The 19,122-nt window shown below is 38.2% G+C and overlaps 1 protein-coding gene across 3 annotated transcripts; it reads right to left on the bottom strand.

Annotated features, from left to right (window-relative positions):
- Window positions 1-4,174: 4,174 nt before the first annotated feature.
- Window positions 4,175-18,490, bottom strand: LOC137997613 (uncharacterized). Of its 3 annotated transcripts, none has more exons than XM_068843697.1 (6): window positions 18,289-18,490; window positions 16,394-16,490; window positions 11,761-12,838; window positions 11,111-11,170; window positions 6,625-6,714; window positions 4,175-4,860 (listed from the first exon to the last, which is right to left on the bottom strand). In XM_068843697.1, exons 3-6 carry the CDS (start codon window positions 12,814-12,816, stop codon window positions 4,807-4,809), a joined length of 1,260 nt encoding a protein of 419 aa, XP_068699798.1. In that variant the 5' UTR covers window positions 12,817-12,838; window positions 16,394-16,490; window positions 18,289-18,490; the 3' UTR covers window positions 4,175-4,806. The 3 variants fall into 3 exon arrangements, with proteins under 3 accessions (XP_068699798.1, XP_068699799.1, XP_068699800.1); XM_068843698.1 differs by having other exon boundaries at window positions 12,292-12,838; window positions 18,289-18,401; XM_068843699.1 differs by having other exon boundaries at window positions 12,349-12,838; window positions 18,289-18,401.
- Between the last annotated feature and the right edge of the window lie 632 nt (window positions 18,491-19,122).

The following is a 19,122-nucleotide window of genomic DNA, read 5'->3' as shown; positions in this document are numbered from 1 at the left end:
TCTTATTGGAAGGATTGAAACTACAACACTTTATCACTTGACAGCGATGTTATGGTACCAAATCAAAAATTAATTATTGCTGAACAAGATGCAGTTATTTTTTGTAAAAGGTTACCGTGGTAACAGGAGAGTCCTGCAAAAACACCCCATATTTTGGCTTTAGCTGCTCAATATTTCAAAACCGAACTCGATGACCTCCATTTATTATTTCTGCAATTTAATCAGCATGCCAAAATTTAAAAAAAATCTGTGTAGCGGATTTAAAGCCACCTTAAATAATTGAAAAGTTAAGGTAGCGCTGAATCCGCTCCACAGAGTTTCATCTTGGCTTGCTGATTACTTTTGTGCAATAAAAAAATTGGGGTCCCCAAGGTCGTTTTTCAGATATGAGCGACTAGGGTTGTTTTTGCAAGGCTTTCCTGTTGTCATGGTAACTTGTTACGTCAAAAAATGACTGAAAATAATTGATTATTTTGTTTCACATGGTTCCATAACATTGCTGTTACGTGATAAAGTGCTGTAGTGCCAATCCTTCTAATAATAAGGTCTCTTAAAAGTGTTGAAACTGGTTTGAGCTACCTTAAGAAACGACTACGGGTACGACTACGACAACGCCACAAAACAAGAATATCATTGGTTAAACGAGGAAAAATAATCGTGCTGCAGGTGTGGCACGCATTTCAGCCCATCTTTTTAACAACCTCGTGAAAACACCAAATTTGAAGTTCTGGCGACAACGTGAGGATACAACTGTGAGCCATTCATTCCCTATTTCTACTCTGAAACCGCTTGTATACATTTAGTTTTACGACAATCCGTGCATATTGTATTACGTCACCGTATAAACGAGATGTAACAATTGTGCAATGTTATATTTTTAGTTGACGTTTTCGTCGCCGTAGCCGTGGTAGATCTTAAAGGGAACAAAATAACTTTAAACCACAGAACATAATGTTTACAATTAAACTTGATCAAACTTTTTCCAATGAAAGCGTTTGTATCCGAAAAAAATGAATTTCAAAAACGCTTATTTTGGTTTTCAAATTTCTCTGGCGCCGCCATCTTGAAGAATTGTGACGTGTCGTGGTTGCCCTATTGTTCTGACACAAAGAGCTATTGTTCTGGAACAATAGGGCAACACGACACGTCACAAATATTCAAGATGGCGGCGCGCGTGAAATTTGAAAGCGAAAACAAATGTTTTTGAAATTCAAATTTTTTCGGATTCAAACGCTTTCATTAAAAAAAGTTCGAAAATTTTTAATTGCAAACATTATGTTCTGTGGCTTGAGGTTGTTTTGTTTTAGTGGAGGTTCCCTTTTAAGTCCATACTGTCGGGGTGGAGGTGGGGAGGCAGGACAGTCTCTGGGGAAGAGAGTATCAGGGAATTTGGAGGCAGTGGTTAGGGCGCTTGCCTTGAGATCCGGAGATCCCGGGTTCAAGACCCGCTCTGACCACTCGCTGAATTTGTTCCTGGTAGTCCCTGGTGCAACTTCCCAGCTGCACTTGTAAATAGCCAACTGGTTTGCCTCCGGCCAGTTAGGATTCTTAACAGTTGTAGTTGTGTTCTGTTGTTTCGTTGATTGTTTCATTGGCCCTGAAAAGCCCCTATGGCAAGCGGTCAATTAAGTATGTAATGTAAGGTAATTTTCCTTGGTGGAAAATCGCACCGTAAAGCTGAGAGAAATAGAGCGAGAGACAAAATACTTATTTACAACGGTTAGACTTTAGGAAATGTTCTCCTTCTTAATGCAGGCCTGAAAACGTTCGCAATTTCGTGTTGGAATGGCATATTTCAATAATCACACATCACGTCGCCATTCAAACTTACGGCAGACATCATTGTCGAGTTTTCTTGCCATCATTGTCTATTTCGTCAGAACTCTAAACGCCGTATAAGTTTGTATTCGATTGCAGTACATTTATCTGCAACGAATGCACTTGTAAGCAATTTTTGGGAGAGTTTAGGTTTTTCTTGGCCAGATAAGACCTAGAAACGTGGTTTGATCAGCTCAAACCTGCGATTTTCGGCAAAACCTCCAACAATAATTGAAGTAGGGGTGCAGGGATGGCGCAGTGGTGAGAGCACTCGCTTGCCTTTCGTTAACAAGCGATGGCATTCTTAGTAACCAAGCCTTTTTATTCGGTTCACTTTCAATGAATTGTTAGCATTAGCTTCATATTGCCAACGTGAACCGTAGTTTTAGAAGTGTGGAGGTTAAGTGCATTTGCTCTTAAGCCATTAAACCAAGTTCGACATCGTTCGATCATCTTTTTCTAATTTTTTTTCTGTTTTTTTCTAAGGATTTTTCTTAGGTTTCTCTTCAGGCACTCTGGTTTTCCCCTCTCCTCAAAAACAAGCATTAATATATTACTAAAGTCTTTGATAATATTAGCCACTATTTGGTTGCTGTTGTTCAACTCATCTGAGGGAACCTTATAAATTGTAGCAAAATGTCCAATCCAATGCATATCTGAATTTCTATGGTTCTTTAGAATGAATTTTGCAAGAACTTTTAAGTTTAGATTGTCTAACACTAAGGGGGAGTTTACATGATACCGGGGCGACTTTCGCACTGGTGCAAGTTCACTCCCGTTCCCTCTTTTAGCTCTGTATTTGTTTACATGATATCACTGAAAAGAGTCTCACACCAGCGCGAGTTCACCCCGTTTGCTGCACCGGAGCAAAAATTACGTTCCGGCGCGAAATCTCGCAACGGTATCTTGTAAACGAGCAACGACCACTCTTTCCGGTGTGAAATCGGCCTCCTTGGTGGGCTGGAACGGGTAGCACATGCATACTTTTCCTGATAGACGCCTTATTTTGCAATACTGATTCACGCTTGTATTTCATCGATATGTGGTGTGACTTCAGGGAAAGACGATAAGAATTCTCCTCGTCATCATGGAAAAGAAGTCATCCCGGTGTGAAATTCGCACCGGTGCTAGTTTTTTTTCATGTAAACACCCTCTAAGAGAAGTTTCTTCACTGCCTGAACCATGTGAATGAAGTACTATTTCAGATACAACATCACCCCCAACAGCATCCATGATGCTTAAAAATCTGTCTCTACTTTGGGTGATGCAAATCTTGTTCAGCCTAATATCCGAAATAGTTTAGACAGAGCATAATACTTTAAAAAAGTATTCAAAAGCGATTGACATGAAGATGACAATTCTATGTTTTTCTGGCACCATAACGAAAGGGGGGTACAATACATGATTAAAAATGGCAATTGAAATAAAGTTATTAAAGCAAATCTGATATTACAAAGCCTAATAGCCCATCCACTACTCTATCAGCAGTGATTTTCCTCTTCACTTGTAAACCACTGCAGGATACTCCACTGATCCCCACTGAATATTGTAATTTGATATGGAAAATAAGGTCTCCCCCTGGAATCAAAACAAATTGATTCACCTGTACTCTGGTGAAATTTTCAATCCCTTTCAAGGAGAGGGTGTGACAATTTTTTTTTTTAATTTCTTTTTATCGTATTTTATTTTAAAGGAAAAAAAAAGGTATACAGTTACAAAATAAAACAAACTATTGAACAGAAATAGAGAGTATAGTAAATTACAGGTATATGGTAGCTAAATACAAGATGTCTGAAAGTGAATTGATATCTTATACTGCGGTAAGGCGGAACTTTTAGAAGTATCTTTGACTTGATTTGAGATAATTGTTAATTTCAGTCTATAGAGTCCCCATTTAGTGCTCCAGCGCTAGAACGACTAGAAATTACTTTCCTTTCTTTTCCTTTCCTTTACTTTATAAAAATCGTTTTCCTTGTTTGTCACGCTGCTTTGTGGCTGGTCAAGGTTGCTTATTTTGGAAATGAATTCATCATAACGACTTTCCGCTTTTGATTTATAGGTTTGGTTATCTACAACTTCATATAAAGAGCGCCCCCAACAATAGTTGTTCAATTTTTATAGATTTAGTCAAGCCTAAAAGCTCCCTGGTTATTTATTCTTACAGTAAGTTAACCGGACTTGAGCCTGCGATCCAATCGAAAACCAGTACAGCTGACCTCGATGAGCTCTAAACTTGAGCCCGGGTTATGGTGACTAGTACTGGTCAGCGGATGTTTGAACAGGTGTCAATTGACCGTAACGTGGATGTCCAATATCAAAGATGTACGCTGTAAACGGCCGCCATGTTGGCGTATTGATTATTATTATTATTATTATTATTATTATTATTATTATTATTATTATTGTTATTATTATTATTATTATTATTATTATTATTATTATTATTATTATTATTATTAGGATATTATTGAATTATTGTACAACGTCTTGTCGAGCCCAGAAGCATAACCGCTAGCCATGATTAACACAGTTTGATTCAACAAGCTTAACTCTTAATGAAAGTATATTTTAGGAATAATTTGCCGGCTTCAGAGAACTTTCCTTTGTAGAAAGACTTTTGGTTTTGTCACACTGTATTGTAATGCATTTGTCAAGCAGAAATAAGTGAATAATAAAATAGCCATTGTACTAAAAGTATTGTTGAATACAGAGTGTACAGAACTTTACGTATATTGACGTAATTGTACTTAATAAAAAAATGGTAGACAAAAGAATCAAAAGGAAAAAGAACAACCATCTAGCTGCAGTACAATGATCCAACACGGTTTACATATGATTCATTATAATTTATTTTTTCCAACCTCATTTTTGCAAATGCTTCTATCAAAAGAGAATGTGGTTAAATAATTTCAAAGTAACTTCCTGTTTCCGCCTTTGGTCTCCCTTAGTCAACGCTGAATCTTCGCTTTACTTTTAAGGACTTTTAAGTTAGCTTGGCAAAGACAGTATAACAGCGACGTATGAAATGATCACTCCAACAATCTGCAAAGGACAACAAAAACCTAAACCGTTAGGTCTTAACATAACAATTACGCTTCTAAATAGTTTTAAACAAGCCAGGCCTTCTCTTATACAAAAAAAATTAACCCTATTTGCACAATTTACTAATTTTGAGCGTGACCTATGCATTGAAATTTTTTTGAAAAAGTAGCTTGATGAAAGAGCTGCAAAGAATGGCCAGTTGCAGAGTAAAACGGTGTCATACGGGAAAATAAATTTCCAAGGCTTGTTTAGACTACCGAGTTGTAAGGTGTACTCGTTTCTTTCTTACAGTACTCGAATAAACGACGCATTCATTTGATTGTGTGCGGCGTTTATTCGAGGGCGGCGTTCATTGGTAGTTTTACTGCCATCTGCATGAGGCGTTTAATTCAGGGCGGCGTTTTATCGAGTAAATACGGTAAGTGCCATTGCTCGAGGAAACGTATGGATTGCCCTGTTTAAAACTTTAAGACAAATGGATTTTATCTCAGAAAAGCTATACACGTCTTGCATATGTGGCTTTCGTTGATTGCCAAAAACATATATAAATATCCATAAACACAGACCTGCCACAAAGACCGGCGAGAGATTAGACTACGAGCCCTAACGGGTTTGATAATGAGAGTACCAGACAGGGTTTTTTTCTCGTTGTAAGGTCAATTGCAAGTGCCTTGCATTGAAAGTGAACCATCAAGGAGGCCTGGATCCCCTATAAATTACTTTACCTCTACATTCTTGAGTTTGGAGAAAAAAAATTAAGCTTATCGCGTGAATGAAATGTCAACAGAACGATCATTCCGCTTAGTTTAGAGGACTTATTGAGCGTGACTGTCTTGTGTTTCTTCAGCCCATGGCTTCCTGACATACCGCAAAGTTCGGATAGTAACGATCCCCCGAAAGTAGCGACCTCGAAATTAACGTCAATTTTTAGTGGCCGCTAGTAAATACCGAAAGTAGCGACAACCCGAACGTAGCGCTTCCCCCGAAAGTAGCGAGACCAAGTTTTTTTCAATGGTGTACCGTATACCATTAATTTGTCGATCAATAGTCAGAATTTTAATGCACACTAATATGTTCGTGCAGTGTCACAAATTGTTCACGATAAAGCACTTTAATTTACAACAAGGGGAAGCCTTATGCCACCATTCGTCCTTGACGTAGGTGCACTGATGTAGGGATGTAAGAACTACCGTAAACAAGAATAATTTCGTATTGACAGCAGTAACACTTCGTCAAATTGAAATTGAAAACTATATACAGTTTTCTATATAGTTTTTGCTGCATTTATCGTTATTATCTTCTTTTTGTGAAACACAATCCATACATATGTAATGCAAATAAAATGCTGCTCTTTTTTTTTAATTTTACAGCGTTCTTTTTTTATTTCAGAAAAAGAGCTCGCGGCAGCTCCATTTGTAAGCGATTTTTGTCTCCCGAAAGTAACGACCCCGTGAAGGTAACGATCCCCCGAAAGTAGCGACCCCCAAAGGCTGCTAATTCCGAAAGTAACGAGGGTCGCTACTATATCGGAACTCTACGGTAAGAAAAAAAAAATCAACAACAAATGAAACAAAAGAAGTCAAAAAATCTACAAATTTATTTTGTCAAAGTACCGGGTGTGAAATGGTAAACAACTGGACGAAACGTCCGGCCTCCGGCCTAAACGAAAACTTTGAACTGTCTTGATCGACTATAGGGACTCTGCAGTGAATGTAACTGAGTGCTGCGATTTGGAGCTGATCACATCAGCGAAATTATACTTACCGATATAGAAAGCGATTTTGTAATTACAGACAGTCCTCCTATAGATAAGCCTCTTGGTTCGCCTTGAAGGTCCATCATAAGAAGCAGCACCTTAAAGAAAAATAACTATAATAACTGATTTTGTTCAGAACGAAGGGTTGATAGGTCCGAACGCTCGAAAATTCAGCTCGAATGTATTTCTTATGGTTATTCATTAACATTTATGGCGCAGGTTTGATAAAACCAAATGATTGTACTCATTCAGCTAAAAAATCTCGATTCTAATTATCGTGTTAATGTACTTCTTGTTTAATTTTAATATCGGTGTCTACCTCGACCGCAGTATTTGTTACAAGAATGCAACTTAGATCCCTGGCCGTCCAGACTACACCGAGTCTCCACGTTAGAAGAGGTACCGGTGATCGTAATAGGTATGTCAGGATTAAGTTAAACCTTTTTGAAAGCGAAAAAGAAGGTTACTTACTGTAGCTTATGTGACGTATCTTCAGTATAAGTGCCAAGTGTACTATGGGTAAGAGCACATGGAATATTGAATGAACAGTTCATGTTGTAGTTGGATCCGAGTTAAATCTGTTGTTCCAAGGGTTAAATCCGTTTAATTGCCATCGAGGATAGAAACAGTTTGATGAGTGCCCTAAAGAGATTTGAGCGATAGTTATGGCGATTAATGATGATCTTCGCGGAATACCTCCGTTCGATTGCAAAGGAGATAGCACAAGCTAATGTGGGAACACTAAGGCGACGATGGAAGAAAGCTATTCAATTTTATGTCCATGGTCGAGGAAGTACTGCAGCTACTCGGAAGAAAGCGTTACTGTTGCATGCACTGTGCAGGTAAGGATGTGCAAGAAGTGTTTGAGACTCTGACAGATCCTGGTGCACCCGCAGGTGAAACCGACAACGACTATAAAGCTGCGCTGCGAACACTTGATGCACATTTTACACCTCAAGTAAACATACCATATTAGCGTCACATTTTCGCCAGATGAAGCAAGAGGAACTCGAAACAGTAGATCAATTTGTAGTTCGGGATCAAATCCGGGATCAAATCATCGATAAATGCAAGTCTACACAGCTTCGTCGGAAACCTCTAATAATTAAAAGGCCAGGCTTTAACTCTGGAGGAAACACAAAGGATTGCTCGATCCCTGAAACTTTCACAGGCACAAGCGAGGCAAATTGAGGACGACACAAATAGAAATGTCAGTGTTAACGCTACCAAAGGCAAGGAGTTAAAGGACTCTACTGTAAAAAAGGGATCAGACGAAGTGTTACCGATGTGACCAAATTTGTACGGCAAGATCTAAGACCTATGCGAAGTGATTTATGAAGGGACATTTTGCTTCCGTTTGCAAGACATCTAAGCGTAAACAAGAACAGAAAAGCGAGACAAAGAAAAAGAGCGAACGTGGTGGAGTTAACTGTCTAAAAACCGACACGGAATGTGAGGAGGATGAGTATGCCTTTACAATAGAATTCAAGAAATCGGGCACAGGAAACAGATCTGAAACTATTGATTTGCAAGTTGATGGTGTGGTTATTAAAAGTGTACTCAGTGACTCGGGATCTTCTTGTAATATTGTGGATCAGAAGACATGGGAAGAGCTGAGGACCAAAGGTAAAAAGTGCAAGCCTGAGAGATCCATCCAGAAACTATACCCTCACGGATCGTTGGAACGATTAGACACTCTTGGAAAATTTGAGGCAGTGGTGAGTGTAGCCGGAAAGGAAATTGCTGCTGAATTTAAATAATGTCATTTGCAATGAAGACAGGCCAATACTGGGCAGAAAGACAGCTACAGAGTTGCAGGTTCTCAGATTGGGACTTCACGTTAATATTGTAAGTACCCAAGACATGATAAATATCAAGCATGTTTTGAAGGAGTTAGCAAGTTGAGTGATTAGATATCAAGTTAAGATTCATGTGGACAGTGATATTAAGCCAGTAGTACAGCATACTAGAAAAGTGCCATTCTCCTGCTTGATCGCTGTCTGTTTTTACCTTTTTGTATTTTCTTTTGCCTTTCTCACCTTCTTTATCCATCGCTTTCAATTTAATCTATTCTGCAATTTTCGGTTCTCTTGCCTTGACCACTGCTTCAACCTTTGATTCTGTACGGCCAATGCCGCGTGTAGATAGGAGGTATCCAATGAACTCTAACTGGGGTATTTTAAACATGCACCTCTCTTTATTTAAGGTTAAACCTCTTTGTTGCACTCTCTGCAGCAACTTTTCAAGCTTCTCATCGTGCTCGCGATCATCTTTAGAATGAAGAATGATATCATCAGAAATACTACGTACACCTTCACATCCGTGAAGAACATGTTGTATGGTATGTTGGTATAGTTCAGGAGCAGATGTTACCCCAAACATTAGTCTCTTATAACGGTACAGACCAGCGTGTGTTGTAAAGGTTGTTATCCCTCGAGCTTCTTCACTCAGCTCCAGCTGATGATAACCCCACTTGAGGTCCAACTTTGAAAACACGCTGCTTTGGGTCATATCTTGGAGAACCTCATCCACCGTTGGGACAGGGTGTCTTTCTCTAATGATCGCCTAGTTGGGTCTGCGCCTATTTACGCACAAACGAATCTCCCCAGATTGTTTTGGGACTACAACAATCGGACTGACCCAAGGTGTTGGACCTTGCACCTTCTCAATAATGTCCATTTGCTCTAGCTCTTGTAACTTTTTCTCAACTTCCTCTATCAGACTGAAGCTATGGTTCCTTTGGTTGGAAAGGGTAAAGAGGAAGAACCTGAAAATGTTGAAGAAATGAATGAAGACAAGATAGTAGAAAAGAATATTAAAAGAAAAAATAAAAGCGGGAAAAGTGGAAGAGAAAAAAAACTGACTTTGAGGAAGAAAAAGGAGAGGCCAAAAGGTTAAAAGAGGAAAGAAAACAAAGAAAGATAGGAGAAACTCGAAAGAAGATGTAGAGGCTGGGAGATTACGTCCCGGAAGCGAAGCAGAGAAAGAGAGAAAACAAATTGAAAACAAAAGAGGATAATGACGAGGAAGAAAATCGATCAGGAGATGAGAACTGCGGACGAGAAGGATGTGAGTAAAGAAGGAAAGAGGAGTAAGAGAGAAAGAAAGAGAGCAAAAGAGGAGAATGGGGAGGGAAAATATCAGAAACCTAATACTGAAGATGAAGCAAGGAAAGGTGATGGAAATATAGTGGAAATTTGAAATGAAAAGGAGATTAAAGGAAAAGAAGAAACGGAAAGAAGACAATGATGAGTAAGAAGACCAAAAGGAATCTTTTGTTCGAAAACGAAAATCGCTGATAAAAAGGAAAAAAAGGAACAAGACAAGAAGAAACAGAGACCCATTAGCATAAACAGGAGGCAGTGGAAGCTGAATCAAACGGGTCGAATGTCCAGACGAGAAGCAGGAACCTTGGCGTCATCACTATTCTTTGAGACCAAGGCGTAGCCGTGTGCCTGATGGTCTCAAGGACTATAAATGTGACTGAGACTTCTCTTTATATATGATTGGAAGTTATCTTATTGCGAGTTGTACTTTTTTTGACGACGTTTAAACTTATATTTTTCCACTTATATTTCAAGTCTAGGCGGGTGTCATTAGATACATTTCTTAGCAGTACTATTTTGTGACAAACGAACAGTGAATAGTTCATTTAAAGGAAGGGAGAGATTGTAGTGTATGTGACGTATGTTCAATATAAGTTCCAAGTGTACTATGGGTAGGAGCACATGGAATATTAAATGGACAGTTCAGGTTGTGGTTCGATCCGAGCTAAATCTGTTGTTTCAAGGGATAAATCCGTTTACTACAGTTACAAGTTGATGAGACGTAGAAAGATACGTTTTTGTGCCTTCTCTTGTTTTTCATATCAGCTCAAAGAAATATTCAGTCTTTGGGTGACAATTGACAATAATTTCAGCACTTTCAATTGCAATTTGTAATCCCATAAAACATCTTCCTTTTAAACCAGATCACTTTTTTTTTCACTTGCACCGAGAGCAGCATTTTCAACCAAAAACGAAGAAATCAGTTATTTAGTGGGAGTACGAAATAGGCCATTTCCGAGTTGATGACTGCGTCCTCTTCAAAGTGAGTCTAAGTGCGAAGTTTTTGTGATGGTAATTAGATCTACTTTACATATGAATGTAAACTAATTTTCATAAGAAAAACTTCGCACTTTGAAGAGGAGGCAGACATGAACTCGGAGATCACCTATTAATGTTCAGGCGGTACCTGAGTGCCTAGTGACCTATATATCCACTATATACGATTCGACACCAAATGCAACGATTGTCATTAGGTAATCCAGTACTTCAAAAAATTGCTTTTGAGTTAGTTAAACGGATAGTTAGGCATCTGTTCTATCTTTCAGTGACAAGAAATTTGCTGACAGAAGGACAACACCAAAGGAATAAACCCTGGCTTGCTTTCTTCTGCTACCGGACTACATTTAATAGAGGAAATTTTGGGTATCATCAAGTAAAATAACTCAACCTTTCCTTCTTCTTCTGCTGCAGCTGGCATTTTTGGCAAAATCTTTTGAACTGCGTGGATCTGGAGGAAAACAAACAAAAAAAATTGTTGTGTATTAAATCTTTTTTTTTTTCTTCATTATTGTTATCATTAACTGAATAAATTCCCACATCCAAAATACTTTCTCTTTTTGCTTTTATAAGATATTAAGCCAACTGGCAGGTAATATGAATTATCGCACTCACTGAATAAAAGTCACTTAATACGAGTCCTTATACGTCTTCTTTTGATTCGTTTTGGCAAACCATATAATGAACCTTGCAAAACAAATTTCCTACAGAGAAGGAGAGAGTCGGGGAAGACGCACGGTCTCTGCATTTCTCAAACGGAAATCCCTAAGACGATCTCGACTGCTTCTTTCTAGTGCACTGTAACAAGCCTGATCTAAATTCCGACTGTACTGCTAGTCATAATTAAGTCTTTCGCAGTTGCCTCAGAAATGCAGTGGACCAAAATATTAGTCATACTTGAAAAATAGACCAAACCTCTGATTGTAAGTGAGCTAAGTTGTCTACCTATCCAGTAAATTCAAGGCTCAAAATGAATTGGTGGTATCTGAACAATTTCATTTACAACATGAAAATATAAGATGATTGAATTAAAATTCTTGCCTTTTCGCTGACTTTTGACCCGTTTATCAACACAACAGTTAAGATTGTTACTGAACTCAGAAGCCAGAACAAAACACTGATGACAAAAGCCAAGTCTTTCTTGTTCTGGGAATGAGCGACTTGGTAAAAATTGAAACACATCACGGGAATAGAAAACCCAACAATCTCAAGGAGAAGAGGAGAAAACAAGCTGTCAGCAGCCTCCACCAGTTGACACAAATTCTGATGCTGTTGTCTCAGAGATTCTATGCTGAGTAGATTGGAGTGGGAAGAATTTGGATGTTGAGGTGACAATAGATTGTACAAATCATCAAAACATGCTTCGAGAATTAAACAAGTTGCGCAAAACAAGGGAATCGGGAAAAACCAAACCCCAATACTACAAGTGAGAAATATAAGGGAAGTAATTCTGAAGACAAACCACTTTTTCCAAGGCCACGCGTTGGCAATGTTCATTTCCAAGAGGAGGTCTGTTAAAAAAGCACCCCCGACAGAAGCAATAGCGAGAATCGAAAACATGATCAAATATACCTTTAACCTTGATTTGACCTTTTCTAGATAAGGTCTTTCAATGTCGAGAGAGATTACCTTCCGGATGAAGGTTTCAAAACGAGACGTTCTGGTTGCAGTTGAGGGAAGGACAATTAAGCACGTCGTCCCGAGAAGTGCAACAAGCAGACACCAACTGATAAACATGATATGAAGATAGATGTTATCCCCTAAAATAGCGCTGACCACAGGCATAACAAAATCAAACCACAATCCCGCAGCAACGATAGCACAATACAATTGGGAAAGATGACATCTTGGACGAGAGGAGTTCACCGCATTGGCGAGAGATGTGGCTCCAAAGTAAGCTCCCGACAACTTCATAACTTTCAAAACTGGTCTGTACAGATCATCGATTGCTGTTAGGTTCTCCTCGGTAGCATTTTTTTGCCTTTGACCAGCTTCCTCTAAAGACCTTTCGTTTGTCACGGTTTGGGCTGAAATCGATAAAGGATTGTCACAGAGACTGATAATGCAAGAATCTCTTGGTGCAATCTGAGAGGACATTTTGACACCATCGACGTTTATTCTGCAATAATATAGGGAGATCAGTTTTTATTAGCTTCACCCGATGGTGTACGATTTTCTTAAATTAAATAAATGATTAATGAGATACTAAGTAAGTAAGTAAGTAATCAAAATTAACACTTTATTTAAAGGGAAGCACTTGATAGTGTTACAACATTAATAAAGTTTTTTTTTCACTTTTCTTTCACTTGTTAAAAAGTGAGCTTTCGATGTCGTGATCAGCTAACAGTGCAGGTATGAAGAATCCTGAAGTGTAAAGCAAGTGAAACTGAATAGAACCTGTTGGGTGCGGTTGATTCTTATGGCAGTAAAACTCCAAATTATCTGTAGGGCGGCTTCTTCAAGGTTAAAAGTACAAAATTGTGAGCAAGATGACTTTAAGTTAAACTTTATTAATTTTTTATTTGCTTTTTAAAAAACTCTGCTGCCACCGGCAATTAAGTATGCTAAGCAAATCGCGGTTATCCATTGCATCAAACATTAAAAAAAGAATAAAAATAGCAATAATTCTTGGTTGGAGGTAAACTAGCTTTTATCCTGAGTTCGCTTGCGACGTTGCTGTGATGTTTCATTTTCCTTTTTAAGCTTTTTAAATGTAAAACGAATACGTGCAGTTGTTTCCAATTAAATATTTAATCATCTCGAAAAATTAATTAGAAGCTCGCACATATATATTATGTTGACAAGCATTAGGTTTTGAATACAAGCAAACCCTCAATTTCGGAGCACTTTCACTTTGGCTGCGTTGCGGGTGGCAAGAAAACTGAGACCTACGCCTTAAGACCTACTACAACCAAGAACGTGACACTCATAACTTTGGAAGCCACAAAATTGCTTAATAATTAAATAAACTGCCAGTACTTAAAATCCAATATATAAGATCTGCTTATCTGTCACAAGAATTAGAAACGACAAAATACAATATCCGGAGCTGCATTATTGTTCCTCTGGTTCTTATAGATTAAAAACGAAATTCAAAATTCTAACGGTGTAAGAGATAATTGCGAGAATGAAACCGACCGTGGGGGCAAAAATAAAAACACAGCGAGGAGTATGCTTTCAGTTTTCGCTGAATGATTTCCTGAGACATTTTAATAATTAATGAACTAATAAATGGAAACTTATCTGTAACCAAATACCAGCGATCCACCAAATTTTATTTCAACGATAGGATTTCAGAATGCTTCGAGTTTTCATTAAAAACTAAACAAAAATACACTTTAAGTAACAACGATGATTTTCCTCAAACCTAAGAATGATATTATGTCGTCAATGTCAATTTTAGAGATGACTTTTTACAGGAAGAGATCATTTGAATTGAATGATAGAAGGATATGAAAATGAGTAATCGAAGAAACTTAACAAGGTAACTGGAATGTTCCGTGCCGCATGCCGGATTATTTTATTTTATTTTCAGGCAGGCAGGAGTTAAAGAAATCAAACCGATAAAAAACTGAAATGAAACCAACTGTTTTCGTTCACAGGGTGGGTGACAGGTGTGCAGTTGCTAGCCATCGCCGTTTCAGTTTAAAATTTTTGTTATCTCCAAGTCATTTTTATTCATTGATTTTATTTCACTTTCATTCTATTTTTTTTAAGTCCGAAGGGGTGCATCACGGGAGAATATATTCCCGAATTTCTGTATTACTCAGGCTTTTGGCTTCTCGTAGCAGGTTAGCCGTTTAAAAGCCGTGGCCAAACGAAACGCAAGTCATCGCAAGTGAGACCTTGCGTCTACTTAACGTCTTACGGTGCGACGCGCCTTACCGTGGCCACCTAACAAAGTTTTTTTTTTACAAATTATCCGCCAATCAGGGTGTGCGAATTTCATTGACAGTCACGCCCCCTCGCAAAGTTAGTATGCCGGTTGTAATTTGAACACCGTTGCATGGGTTGTTGAGTTGACGTATCATCGCCCAGAATGCTATTGTCTTGGGCGACATGTACTTACAGAGCCCAGTTTTTCAATGCGCAGAATAATTATTGAATAGATAAAGATTACGGAATTCCGACTGCACTCGTTAATGAATCGGTGACTGTCAATCAAAAGATCTAATGTGAAGTGGCAATCTGGCAATAGCACCCTAATTGAAATTCACAAAGGGTTTTGCCAACAAAGTCGTGTGCAAGAACATTCTCGTTCTTCTTATTTTTTTTTTGGCATGTCACACTCGGAATGGTCAGAGTGCGGCAGCCAAATGTTTTCCCACAAAACATTCTTCTTTCTAAGCGTAGCCAAAGTGAAAGTGCGGTGCGCGAAACACTTACTTATATTTCATTGTTGTCCTTTTTTACCGCTCGACCGGTAAAAGCAATTCATTAGATTAAGTCTTTTACTCGATCGGTTTCAGGGTAGTCTGCACGTTGGTCGAGACAACACAGGTCTTTTCTATTCGTAAGACGGTGGGGTTCAATAAAATAAATGGCATTTCTGTTTGAAACCGAGCCGAGCCAAACAAAAAAGGAAAAACAAGCGACGCGTAACATTGTTGTCCATTGTTTGTGTGAGATAATTATTCAAAATTCTATCGGTTTTAAATTGATCAAAACATATAAAAGGCCCACTCGAGTAATCAGTTGTTAAAAACCACTTGTGAGTAATATGTCCAAGCGTGCGGTAATGGTCGTTTTTACACTAGATACGTATAGTACGTCTGGGGGACTTTGGGCAATTTAATTTAATGCGTCTTTTAGTTCGTCACTTAATTCGTCCTGTCTAAGGACGGGCGACAGATGCATTATACGTCTGGACGAACTAAATCGTTTAGTGCGTCTTTGAAGACGCATTATTTCCATTTTAATGGCGTTTTTGAAAGAAAAAAAAAATGAGGAGTGAAAACTGGAAGAGATTCCGCCAAAGCAGCTGAATGATTTTTTGAGTGAATTTATAATAACTGTCATAAGAAAAGACGGAGACGAATCTAAGAGTATTTTTTTCCAACCTTCAACCACCACTTGAGACCTTGAGTTTAAACATCTCGTTCAAAAAGCATTACAGGCTCGAGGCAAGCAACCAAAAAAGGAAGGAAAGAGCAACAAGCCAAACACTAACTGTTTTTTTTTTTAATTTTGAAGTGATCCATTTTTCACGAGCTTGTTTCAAAATCTGTAGACTTGACCTAATTTTTACTCACTTAGAGCTACTTTTTTGAAAGTGAAAGCAGTGTTTTCACTTTTACTTTGAATGAACAGTACGCTAAACTAATATAAAGAAATAAAAAGAGGAATCTCAATATGTATAAAATAAACAAAGTACATCAATGGGTTGGTACTTGCACAGCATTTTGGCACTTATTGCTTGTATCAGAGATCTCAATCCCTGCGTTCACTCGTTCGATTTCCGATTCATCACCAACGTCTGCGAAAATGTAGTACGCCTTCCCTCCCAATGAAGTATTATATATTTAATCTATTGAAAAAAAAATTCTTCATCGATTTTTGCTACATTTCAGCAACAATACTAGGCGACAGAGCTTTTACAGTGTGGTCTCAATCAAACGTTGCAAGTTCTGTTCTCGACATAATTCACATCCGTAATATTTTAAGTTGCACATACCTCTTGTTGTTGTCTTTTCTCTTTAGTGGATGAGTCGAGTGAATCTACTACTGTTATTCTAATCGGTATTTTGTATCCAAATTACACGATGGCCATTCTATAATTTAAATGCAGAATAGTCATTAACTTTTGTGACACATTCAGTTTAGAAGTAGTGATTATATCCACTTCAGATCACTTAAGTGGTATATCTGAGTCTTACCACTTTAAAACTATTGAAATCAATCAGCTACTGGGGGGGCGACGGGGAGATTGTCAACGTAAAGCGAGAATTGGGCAAGAAACAAATACATTGAGAACATCTTACACAGTTTTTTAATAATCGTTTAATAATCTTTAACACGGAAAAACATAGAATGAGCATTTTGTTATAAATTGATTGCTTGAATCACTGTGGGTTTTTTTCGTTTGATTTCACTTCCGTGACCTTGAAATATGAGTAACGCAAATATAGTCTCCCATTTCTAAAAGCCTTTTTTGACCTTGGTAGCATTAACACAAACAAAAGAATATGATGAACGTAATGTGGTCTTCTCTTCACCTATTTTCCTATTCATCTTTAGTTACACTAACACGTTCAATAAAACAACGAGGTGTCTTGGTTCAAAATCCTTGAATAGGTAGTATATGATACATCATAAGGTCTCGTTCTCTCATTCTCGAGCTATCAGCATCAAACAACGCCCATTTTTGCTCGCCCCTTTGGCGGGGCTCGAAAAAATACTACCCAGCTCCCAAAATATCCGCTCGTATCATATGCTAAACCATTCAATAAGGTGTATGCAGTATTTAGGTGTATACTTCGCGGTATATAATCTAATCCGCGATACAATTCATGATCAGTTGTTATTCTAATCGGTATTTTGTATCCAAATTACACGATGGCCATTCTATAATTTAAATGCAGAATAGTCATTAACATATGTGTCACATTCAGTTTACAAGTAGTGATTCCGTATACAAATCATATACACTTCAGATCACTTAAGTGGTATATCTGAGTCTTACCACTTTAAACTTTAAAACTATTCAAATCAATCAGCTACTGGGGGTGGGGGAGGGGGGCGAGGGGGAGATTGTCACTGTAAAGCGAGATTTGGGCAAGAAACAAATACATTGAGTACATCATACACAGTTTTTTAATAATCGTTTAATAATCTTTAACACGGAAAAGCATAGCATGAGCATTTTGTCATAAATTAATTGCTTGAATCACTGGGGTTTTTTTTCGTTTGATTTCACTTCCGTGACCTTGAAATATGAGTAACGCAAAAATAGTCTCCCATTTCTAAAAGCCTTTTTTGATCTTGGTAGCATTAACACAAACAAAAGAATATGATGAACGTAATGTGGTCTTCTCTTCACCTATTTTCCTATTCATCTTTAGTTACACTAACACGTTCAATATAACAACGAGGTGTCTTGGTTCAAAATCCTTGAATAGGTAGTATATGATACATCATAAGGTCTCGTTCTCTCATTCTCGAGCTATCAGCATCAAACAACGCCCATTTTTGCTCGCCCCTTTGGCGGGGCTCGAAAAAAACTACCCAGCTCCCAAAATATCCGCTCGTATCATATGCTAAACCATTCAATAAGGTGTATTTATCGCTTGAAATGAAAATGCATACTCTATCGAATGAGAATATATTTTGCCAAATGAGAATACATTTTACTGGTCACTTTCAGTCAATATTCCCGAAGTAGCCCCTGCTAAACAAACTGAGGATTCTTCTGAAAGTAGATTTTACGGCATGAAAATATATCTTTATGGCATTTCGCTACATTTCAGCAATCATACTAAGTAACTGAGTTTTCCAGTGAGGTCTCCATCTAACGTTGCAAGATGTTTTCTCAACATAATTCACGTCCGTAATATTTTAAGTTGCACATACCTCTTGTTGTGTCTTTTTTCTTTACTGGATGAGTCGAGTGAATCTGGGCTGTATTTGTTTAAAATGTGCCGTGTCTTTTCTGAGCAGTTTTTTGGTCAGAAGGCCTTAAAGAAATTATATCCAATGCGCTCTCATTCGCTTAGAAATATTAGACAAACTGGTATGACGCGACATGTGTTAAGGCCGGGACACACTAGGCGACAAGTCGCAGCGACATGTCTTTGCGACAAGTTCCTCCGTGTGTATCTTGAACTACTTGCAGAATAAGACATCACGTCACGAGTATCACATTCGACGCAGGTATAAAAAGTGTAACAATAAAATAACAACGTTTAAGAATTTTATTTTTAAACTTTTTGTACGTGCGTCGAATGTGATACTCGAGACGTGATGTCTTATTCTGCAAGTAGTTGAAATTATTCAAACGCATTCCTAGCCTCGGCAATTACTATTTCTTTAAGCTCCGTGTGTACTACTTGCAAAACAAGTCGCTGCGACACGACGCCTGTTCGGTGGAGACGCAGTGATCTCGTATGAGGGGGAATGTAGATTAGTTATCTTATTTAATATGACAGACCATACGACGCTCTCATTTATACTTTGTCGCAGCGACTTGTTACCGGATCTTATTCAGAAATCGGCTAAAAAGTCATGTGTGCTTGATCCTCTGCCAACCACCTTGGTGTGTGACTTGCTGGATATTCTACTTCCTGTCATCACAAAGTTGGTCAATACCTCACTAACTACTGCGCACTTTCCCACTGAATGGAAACAAGCGATTGTCAACCCGCTCCTGAAAAAGCTGCTAAGGAGGTGACCCATAAGAGCCCACGA

This window comes from Montipora foliosa, chromosome 3 (genome assembly GCF_036669935.1).
Source record: "Montipora foliosa isolate CH-2021 chromosome 3, ASM3666993v2, whole genome shotgun sequence".
Classification (NCBI taxonomy): Eukaryota; Metazoa; Cnidaria; class Anthozoa; order Scleractinia; family Acroporidae; genus Montipora; species Montipora foliosa.
This window is presented reverse-complemented; position numbering and strand designations above follow the sequence as displayed.

Excerpts from the sequence above, each read along its gene's own strand:
- LOC137997613 (XM_068843697.1), bottom strand. The coding sequence starts at position 12,816 with ATGTCCTCTCAGATTGCACCAAGAGATTCTTGCATTATCAGTCTCTGT. Across the intron at positions 11,171-11,760 it reads GGTCAAAAGTCAGCGAAAAG|ATCCACGCAGTTCAAAAGAT; the intron begins GCAAGAATTTTA and ends GTTTTCCTCCAG. Across the intron at positions 6,715-11,110 it reads CAGCAGAAGAAGAAGGAAAG|GTGCTGCTTCTTATGATGGA; the intron begins GTTGAGTTATTT and ends TTTTTCTTTAAG.